The following is a 10,061-nucleotide window of genomic DNA, read 5'->3' as shown; positions in this document are numbered from 1 at the left end:
CAGCACTGTATAATTTTCTTGTTATTGTTTATTGTTGCTGAACTGTTGACTAGAAGATAATAAGGATGTCTCTGGCTGACTGCCAGTCATGTGGGTGTCCTGCTGAGGTGACCTAGAGAGAAAAAGAGAACCCACAGTGATTCATCACTGGCACAGTGGAAAATAACTCAGTTAAATTAAAGCAGCATTAAATAGCACTAACACTTTTTTTCTTTTTGACATAATTTCAAAAGGTTTCTGCATTGTGAATTCAACACGCTGGACACAAACAGATGTTCCAGTCCAGCAAAGAGACTGTATGTGGTTGGACATTGTTGTCTGAGAAGTCAATGTTTCAACTTGTTGCATGTTTCTTCCATCTCTCATATTCAGATTTAGTACAGTAAATATATTACATATTGTTACTGAAAGTACATTTTAGCCATATTTGTACTTTACACCATTATTTCTGTCACACAGTGTGGTATATATTATGGTATATAACATCCTCTGTAAGATTTCACAGGGAGATATTACTGAACTACAATTATCTTGCCTGTGTAGTTATTATATACACATAACAATCACACCTTTTTATTAAAAAATGTTTTTGTTACAATGCTACTTGCTGCATAACACCTATGCACTTTACCCACCACTTGTTTCTGGGCAGACATAGTGGGGTTTTGATGTGTAAATTAATTTTAGACATTACTTAATAGTTGCTGCAATGTCCGTAACGGTTGTCGGACAACGGCACGGAGAAGAGGGAGGGAGTCTGAATCCACGCCTTCTTCATCCCATCACTGCTGGTTTCTCATTTGCTCGAGACAGACACAAACTTCTAACTGACAAGGTAAGACGTCAATAAACCTATTTCATGAATGCATACTGATAGATCACGTCAGGAAATGCTTTTAGTGTTTTTAAATCCAATCCTAAGAGTCGGTGTGAGCGCGTCTCTGCGCACTGCGTTCAGCTCCTTGTTATCCAGATGTGTTATAAGGGGGGGAGGGGGGGGGGGGGCTCGATGTTTGTTTAGTCCGTGCCTTTAAAAAATAAGCGGCTTCACGCATCAGCTGCATCGTCAGATTCGCCAGTGTTTCATATTTGAGGATTATAAAAAGACGGTCCTGTACAGACACACTTGTCGCGGCAATGACCCCGTTTCTCTCTCTTTCTCCCTCTCTCTCGGTCACACATCCACCCACACACAGTGGTGAATGCACCGAGTAATTACACAGCATTAAACGTGGAGTATATTATTGTAATACAGTAAAAATATTATATTAGTAATATACTCACCAATGTCCCTGATCGTCCTACATAACTCAATGCACCTAAACAAAAGACACTACCATTGTCAGCTTTATTACTGGGAAAGATAAATGTGTTAATCTTATGATTATGAATGCAGTTCAAAGTACAGTTATACCAAATGAAGGATTAAGTACAGAAGTAAAATAACTAAAGGGAGCATGAAGAGAAAAAAAGCTTGAATATGCAAAACCATCATATGTAATTAAAACCTTTCATCAATAAGGTCAAGGCTGTGTATATATGCTACATTTTAATATATACCATGTTCATGTGCATTTGTTTTCTTCCCAGGATTTTCAATGGAGACGGTGTATTTTCATACACACTTGGCCTTTCTTCTTCTACTGCTTAATGCCGGGACTATATCACTCTCCGCTCCAGATAACCTTATAATCAACACAGAGAATGGTAAAGTTCAAGGGAAGTTGCTTTCGGTCCCTGGTGGTAATGTTAGAGCGTTTCTTGGAATTCCTTATGGGAAACCACCTACAGGAAAATTGAGATTCAGAGCTCCCGAGCCAGCAGAGTCATGGGAAGGTGTAAAGGATGCCACTAAATTCCCAAATTCCTGCTACCAGATTCCGGATACAAGCCTTCCAGGTAGGATATAGGTATACTGTGTTGTGATTTTTGTGTGTGTGTGTGTGTGTGTATACAAGTTATTAGTCTTGATTTGGGATCCTAGAAATGGCATCTACTTTTAAACTTCGTACAAGGCCCTCTACTGTACATAGGTCATATTTCAAATGTAATTGAAATATGACCTTGTGTATTAACTTTAGATAGACATTTCAGTGGGGGCTGGCTATATATAGAGAGGACTATATTACATACACCCTTCTACTCTGTGAGTAGTTCAATGCTTTACGGCTGTATTGTAAACAGTAATAAGTCTTAGCAATAGATGATAAGAACATGTAAGGATCCACTTTACCAATTTTGAAAGGACAAATAAAAAAAAGTATGTGCACTTGCACCTGTCCCTTCACCTCAGAGATGGATTGGGGCTGGACGATGAATAAACAGCTATAAATAGACACAGCCACCTGTCAGGGGTTGTTTGGGAGCGAGCTACAACTAATGCCAAGCATATGTACAGTAAAATGTCCAAAGAAAACTCCAAATATAGATATGACAACACAAATAAATATAGACAGTAGGAATGAATGATGTTAGACAGCTGTTTCAACAAAGTGCTGGTTGTTAAGGAAAACAAGAAAGGTTTATTTACTTTTTTTGTACGCCTTACTGTTTTGAAGCTGAAAGCAAACATTGTTTTTCAAAGCAGTACATGTAGTTAACCTTTAGCATTATATTATCTTTATTGTGCGTACTATAAAAGTATTCATTGGTAGAATGCAGCCCCTGTCAGTCTGCATTGATAATAATTAATAATTATTCATTCTAGGGTTTCAAGGAGCAGAGATGTGGAACCCAAACACTCCCCTGAGTGAAGATTGCCTCTATCTAAATGTCTGGTCCCCACATTTCAACAAAACTCAACGTCAGCTCTCACCACCTGTTGCTGTTCTTGTCTGGATCTATGGGGGCGGATTTGTAATGGGAACGTCCTCTCTGGATATTTATGATGGCCGCTTCCTGAGTAAATCTGAAGGTGTTGTTGTGGTATCCATGAATTACAGGTAAAGAAAGGATGTAAATTGAAAATATAAAATGGTAACAATGAGTGGATATTGTTTATAATATAGAATATTGGGACTTCTTTGAAATTTTTATCTTCAGTTGAATGCTAGAAGCATCTTTTTTTTCATTTCTTTGCTCACCAATTACAGGCTTGGACCTCTTGGTTTCCTGTCTCTTCCTGACAACAAGAACATCCGGGGCAATGCTGGTCTGCAGGACCAGCGCTTGGCTCTCCAGTGGGTGGCCAATAATATCGCTGCTTTTGGTGGCGATCCGACAAAGGTAAAATGGCGTTTTCTTTAATCATAGTTTAAAATAGGTAAGGATAATGATCATTTCTAAATTGTCACAATAACCAATAAAACAAGCTGTTGGCTTTTTGACTTGCTGTTATTTCTAGGTGACTATATTTGGGGAGAGTGCTGGGTCATTATCTGTGGCTTTCCACCTGCTCTCCCCAGGGAGCCAAAGTCTTTTTCAAAGGGCTATGATGCAGAGTGGCTCGCCGAATACATTTTGGGGCACAATCAGCCTGAATGAGGCTTGGGACAGGTAATGTAAGCGTCTGCTTTTTGTCTTGAGTCTTCACTATAATACACAATATATACAATATAATATATTATAATTTGGTATCACAACTTGAGTTCCCGGCAGACACATCAAAATTTTTTAGCTAGTCATGACCTGCACTTCATAAGACTAGTTAAACTTTGTCAAACTATTTGCGGCTGTACTGGTTTTATACCTCATTTGGCTATTATTGTTTTTTTGTTTTTTTTTACTGTGCCCTTCCTTTCTTACAATCCTTTTTATTAGTCCTCCCCCTGCTTCGTTCTTTTAGACTCACTGTCCAACATTCCTCTTCCTCCCTGTTACACACCTCTCTATCCTTTTTTACCATGAGATTGCTCCCTGTCTTTGCCAATTTCCAGGTCCTTAATGCTGGCAACGTCATTGGGGTGTTCCACGTCTGATCCAGCTCATCTTGAAGCTTGTCTGCAGCAGGCTGATGCTGGGGAAATCACATCAAAACAGAATGATGTTATCACACAGCCTTCAATCTTAGTCCTTCCTTTTTTACCAGTGGTTGATGGGGACTTCATACCAGATAAACCTGAAGTAGGTTTGTGTATGTGTGTATGTTTTATTTGAGGTTTGTGAAGAAGTCTGTAGGTGTTGGGTATGGGTAATGCCATAATTTTTTTTCTCCATTCAGGTGTTGCTAAGTACTGGAAGCCTCCCAAAGAAAGAGTTAGTGCTTGGCTTAAACAAGGATGAAGGAACCTACTTCCTAATATATGGAGTTCCTGGTTTTAACATCACTGGTCAGAATCCTATCACCAGAGATGTGTTCCTGCATGGAGTGACCCTTGCAATGGGAGACGGAAGCGATGTGGCAAGAGGAGCGGCACTTTTCCAGTACACAGATTGGGCAGATGTGAACAACGGGATGAAAAACCGTGATTCGCTGGGGAGTCTGATTGGAGACCAGCTGTTTGTTTGTCCTGTGCTAGAGTTTGCACAAAGGTAAACAGCAATTCTTAGTTACAGTGTTGTGGTGTGAATTGGTTAAAAGGAATTGCCGTAAAAGTTGAACCTGTTAAGACATTAAGAAAAGTATGTAGTAACATCAGCCACAGCATGTTGTGGTGGATCGGGGTCAGCGTGGGACAGTTTGGACCGCTAGATCCCAACCACTCTCACTTACACCCTTTCTGTTGGCCATCTAACAAGACTATTCAGGTCAGACAAGAAACAAAATATGGGAGTGCTCTGTCAACTAAAGAAGCTACTTGGGTGGGTAGTAAAACTTGATGAACCCAGATGAACCGTCTCTGCTGTCAGTTGAGTTTCCAAACAAATTTATTGTAACACCTACAATGACAATCAAAAAATATCTTATCCTCAGCCTTCTCACATTGTCTTCTGCAAATCCTTTGAACCAAACTGATTCTACAGATGAAACAGCAAAATATGCAACTGTTCTCTAAAGCTATCACAATATGAACAATTTTATCTTTTATCATGACGTGTGCAGCAGCAGATATTTGACATTCACTGCATGATTTACCAGGAAATTGCAGTTGCATGTATGCTTACTTGGTCAAAGCAGAACCTTGTTGAATGATATTGTGCTGGGTTGCATCGAAAGAGGAGCCATGTCTGTTTCTAAATTGCCTTTTAGTGCTGTTGTCTGTCCAAATACAACCTAATTACTCCATACAACTAGATGGTTGAGATCACAAAAATAGGAAGAAACAATTCATTCATATTTCTTCTGGTATTTGCATAAATATGTATATTTTTTTGTATAATTACCTTCATCTACATTGCTACAAAACACCTCAATATTATCAATTTCTTTTCTAGGTACTCACAACGTGGTGGTAAAACCTTTGTATATTTATTTGACCACCGTTCATCCAATAATCCCTGGCCAGAATGGATGGGTGTTATTCACGGCTATGAGATAGAATTTATCTTTGGAATGCCTCTGAACACATCCATGGGATACACAAAGAATGAAGTGAACATGACTATGAAGATTATGAAGCATTGGGCAAACTTTGCCAGGACAGGGTACTGTATGCACAATTAGAAAGCCAATCAGTCACTTATGCTGTGCAAAGACATTTATGACACTGTTGTCTTGACTGTCTTTACATTTTGTCAGGAATCCAAGCATTGATGGAGCGAACTGGCCTGTGTTCACTGCTGAACGGCAGCAGTATATCACTCTGAACTACAACCATCCTGAACAAAAGAGCATGCTGAGAGCTAAAGAGTGTCACCTCTGGGACAAATTAATACCAAACATACAAGAAGTCTCAGGTCAGAGAAATCCTATCTAACTATCTATCCCCTTAAACACACACGCACATACCTCTATATAATTTTCAGTAGTAGGAGGCACTGTGTCAGGCTTCTGTGGAGGTGTCCAGGATTGCACACCCTCTGATTCACCACATCTCTGGAGGTCTGAGTGGGAGAAGAGGAGGGTCAGTCATCACTTCACAGAACGCTGATCACACACAGGCTGAATAATTCTCACACACCTCTCCACTGAGCTCATTATTCATATATGTGCGCATTCCCACACACACACGCACACACATGCACACATAGGTACACAACAGACCTGCACCTCTACTACTGTGTGGCTTCAATTTTAACCTTGTTTCTGAATGATCCATAATATGCTATTCATATTGCATGTAAGTTGAAGCCTATTAAACTTAGTTAGAACATGTCTGATTATCCTAAATATAAATATTTTATATCCATGTTATTGAAAGAAACAGGGCAATTTGAAGAAACTATTTATACTTGAGGACATACAATACATTCATATGCACAGTTTGACCAATCCTTGGTAGGGGGCTAGCAAATAAAAGTCTCTCTGTCTGTCCTTTCTCTCCACAGATGATCTCCAGTCTTGTCTTAATGCAAATGGGATTATACTGGCCTGTAATTACACATTCATCCTCATTTTACTGACTGCTGGTTTACTGGTTTACTAGAGAGGAGATATGTCATTAATAACTTACACATGTATTGGACAGAAAGAGCGACCAAAGCTTGGTTGTCACTGTAATTGTAAATGATTTTAAAAAATGATTTTTGCTATATTGAAAACAGTGGTGGGAAATTACATTACTGAAACATTAATTCAAATACTTAATAATGAAGTAATAATTAAAGTGATACTTTATTTTAAAGTTGGTCTTCAGTTAGTTTTTTATGTTGTATATTAATATGTAACAATATGTAACAATCTGTTTTACAAACTTAAATAAAATAGAATATAAAAGCATGTAAAGTTCTTGGCATTTGTTCCAGTTGTTCCAGCTGGGATAGGCTCCATCGCCCCTGTGACCCATAACAGTATGGGTGGTGGGTGGCTGGGATAATAGATGGATGGATGAATGAATGGCCACATAACATAAAACTAAACATTTCATAATGAGGGAGTAATTTCCCACAGTTTATACTGTATATTTAAGAAAACCTTTCAATTAAAACTGACCATTTAAGCCTAAACCACATCTTATCTGGCTGAATGACTTTACATTAGACACATTAAAAATGACACTTTAAAAATCAATAACAGAAGTCAAAAAGAAGGGTTCCTCGTTCCTTTACTGAAGACAGTGATGTGATACTAAACTGTGTTGCTAAGCAAAGGTCAGAGTGCTGATACAAGAAGCTAATGAGATGTAGGAGAGAAATAAACTGCTTTGGTTCAACGACCTTGAATGTCATTTAAAATCCTCTGGTGCAAAAGTAATTACATTGTTTGAGCATCTGGTACAAAGCATTTGTGTGGGTGGGGGTGTAGGACTGAGGTTAAGTATTAGTAAGTTGGAACAATTCTGATATGACTCTAACGTGTTATTATGTGTCAGCGGTTGCTGTTTTTCTACTAAAATGAATTGGTTAAATGCCAAGTAATTTATTTTTGTCATATTTACTGCTCCATACCACACACACATTAAATCATACGGTATACTAGTTAAGCTCTTTTTTTATTTGACCTTTTAGTGAACTACTGTAGGATGAATCCTGGCCACTGCTTACATAACTTAATGTATTCGCCTGAAAGCACCTGGTGGTGTTAATGTTCTTTTGGGTTGGTACGGAGTATGTCACGTGATGCGCTGTGGGTTCTGACGCCTGTCAGTCATGGCTAGCATTAAGCAGTCAGCGCAGCCGCTCTCTTTGTGGTAGTTTTGCTGAGTTTTTGTTAGCTATCTTAGTCCAACTCATGTTTTACTGAGGTGATGAGCAGAAGAGAACCTCTGGGACCTTCCCGATCCCTTGTAAGGCACATGTTACCATGGACACAGCACTATTTGTTCGTTTTTCTACATTACGCCTTCAAAACACACCATATGTGAGACCTGGAATCCAACAAAACCATTCCAGAAGAAATCCACCAGGAGCTGAGATAACCGGGGTGTGGCAGGAGGAAAGCTCTGAACTATTTTGCTGAGACGGTGCCTTAAAACCGACTGAACTCAGTCCTGATTCACTGCAGCTGGACAGTTTTTAGGTAGCAAAGATGAAAAGGCAAACGTCTCGGTCTCAATTGATTCCAGCAAACTCATGTGTCCTTGTTAGAGTGATGTCCCTGATTTTTCAGCCTAAAGACACCTGTCAATCAACTTATGAGTTGAACTTATTTTATCTTATCATAAATTGTTCCCACACTGACCCCTATCCACCACTACATTAAACTACTACATTGAAATTACCATGTGGATTTAATGGTTTAACGTTGCTTATGAAATGGGGGCTAACAACCAAGGACAACATAATGGACACAACAAAGACAGTGACAGGGAGCAATAGGGATGTTACGTATGATGGAATGAAATACAAATAGAAGAAGGTGATAAAGAAAAGAGAAAATTAAGGCTACTGAAAAGTTTTATTTATGGAAAAAAAGAAAAAAAAAACAAAACAACTCTAGTCAAACAGTCACCACAGCGGCACCAACAATGCCAATGTTAATATTCTAACATAATGTTTACCATGTTCACCACCTTTCACATGTTAGCATGCTAATGTTTGTTAACTGGGGTAGGTATATGTACAATATGTTGGAGTTGGCTACTAATCACAAAAGTGGCTAGTGGCCGAGTAATTTTCTGTATTCTTATTTCTTATGAGGTAAAGTTGAAGTTGTCTGCGCATATTCTTCTGCAAGACAAGAGTCATATTAAATCCTTTGCTGCAGAGTTCAGGGTGTTGATTTCATATCTTAATTTTAAAATTATACACTGATGTAGTTCTACAGCATCTAAGAACTAAACTAAACTGTAGCATATTTCCTTTTTCTTTTGCATCCTGCTCTGCAGCATCTGATTTTACCACCAAATTGAACACAGTATTATTAATTTGAAAGAACAAAGAGCTGCTTCACGGGAGGTTAGCTGTTTTGACTCATGTCAGTGCCACAGTTTAGCTCTCACACATGGCACTGAGACAGACATCAGTGGGGACGTCTGATTAATGCACATGACATTGACAGCTTCATTAACACCTCCGACTGTCATGCAAAGTTACTATTACTACCCCCTGACACAGCCAGGGCAGAGCAAATGTCAAATGAATAACAGTGGTTGATGTTAGAGACTAACAACATTTGTTACACAGGCATACAATGTAGATTCTCAGTGCAATCACTATTCACTGGACAATCCAGCATTTTCTGCTTGACATGTTTCACAATATTTAGTTTCTTCATATTTTCCATATGAGGATTAAATTTATGTCAGAAGTATGAATCTGCTAATTAAGCGCCTTACAGTTACAGTTGACAATCGTATACGACCATCGACAACAGTGGCACCATCCGTGCCGATCTATCAACCATGCTAATGTTGCTGAGTCCTCAAAGCAGTGGACTCCACATGCTTCTTTTTTCTTCCAAACAAACTTCCTGCAGCTCTATTCCTGACAAATCACCAGGCCAACTGAGAGATGCCCTGCTTCCAGTATGTTCCTAGTTCACCATTCAAAAGGAGGCCCCCACTTGGCATTTTTACTAGATGTCCTTTTCGCCACAGAAGTCTCATCAACGTGATAAAAGTTTTTCTTTTACTTAGTCACTGGCAGTCATTGTGACCTGCAAAGTGATAAAGCCTTCTGGGTATTTGCTACAACATGCCAAAGCAAGGATGATCACTGTTGAGTCAAACAAGAAAATTCTGGGGTGTTTTTAAAACCTTGAGAAATAAAGAAGAATTTTGTGGTAACATTGTCTCAAACTAAATTAATAAATAAATTGGTATGAAGCAGGGGGAAAGAAATGAAAACAGTAAGGCAAGAGTACACAGACCAGGTGGTCATTTAAAATCGACACATTCAGTAGTAGTAGAAAGCTGTGATAAGGGAAATACTGCTGATCACTGTTGATCTACAGTTGGATTGTGTGTGTGGACAAGGTTGATATATCTTTCACTTGCTTTTCCTATTGGGTGAAGGTTGTTCACCCCTCTTGTTAGATCAACAATAGAATATTAATAGACTCAAAGGACAGTAATGTTGTACTGAGAAATTACCAGATTAAAAAAAAATGGAAAGAACATAAGAAGTTGTCTGTTGTTGAGTGA

At 38.8% G+C, this 10,061-nt stretch overlaps 1 protein-coding gene across 1 annotated transcript; it reads left to right on the top strand.

The window, feature by feature from the left end:
• The first annotated feature begins 712 nt into the window (after positions 1-712).
• Positions 713-6,734, top strand: LOC113149464 (acetylcholinesterase). The gene is made up of 10 exons (XM_026341605.1): positions 713-835; positions 1,591-1,899; positions 2,708-2,942; positions 3,093-3,225; positions 3,344-3,495; positions 3,876-4,062; positions 4,160-4,470; positions 5,314-5,523; positions 5,618-5,775; positions 6,367-6,734. Exons 2-10 carry the CDS (start codon positions 1,599-1,601, stop codon positions 6,462-6,464), a joined length of 1,785 nt encoding a protein of 594 aa, XP_026197390.1. The 5' UTR covers positions 713-835; positions 1,591-1,598; the 3' UTR covers positions 6,465-6,734.
• The last annotated feature ends 3,327 nt before the right edge of the window (positions 6,735-10,061 follow it).

This window comes from Anabas testudineus, chromosome 13, assembly GCF_900324465.2.
Source record: "Anabas testudineus chromosome 13, fAnaTes1.2, whole genome shotgun sequence".
NCBI lineage: Eukaryota > Metazoa > Chordata > Actinopteri > Anabantiformes > Anabantidae > Anabas > Anabas testudineus.
This window is presented reverse-complemented; position numbering and strand designations above follow the sequence as displayed.

Bases quoted from the DNA above. Each gene is read 5' to 3' on its own strand.
- LOC113149464 (XM_026341605.1), top strand. From the start codon at position 1,599: ATGGAGACGGTGTATTTTCATACACACTTGGCCTTTCTTCTTCTACTG. The intron at 2,943-3,092 runs GTAAAGAAAGGA...CACCAATTACAG, and splicing joins GTGGTATCCATGAATTACAG to GCTTGGACCTCTTGGTTTCC. The intron at 3,226-3,343 runs GTAAAATGGCGT...TGTTATTTCTAG, and splicing joins TTGGTGGCGATCCGACAAAG to GTGACTATATTTGGGGAGAG.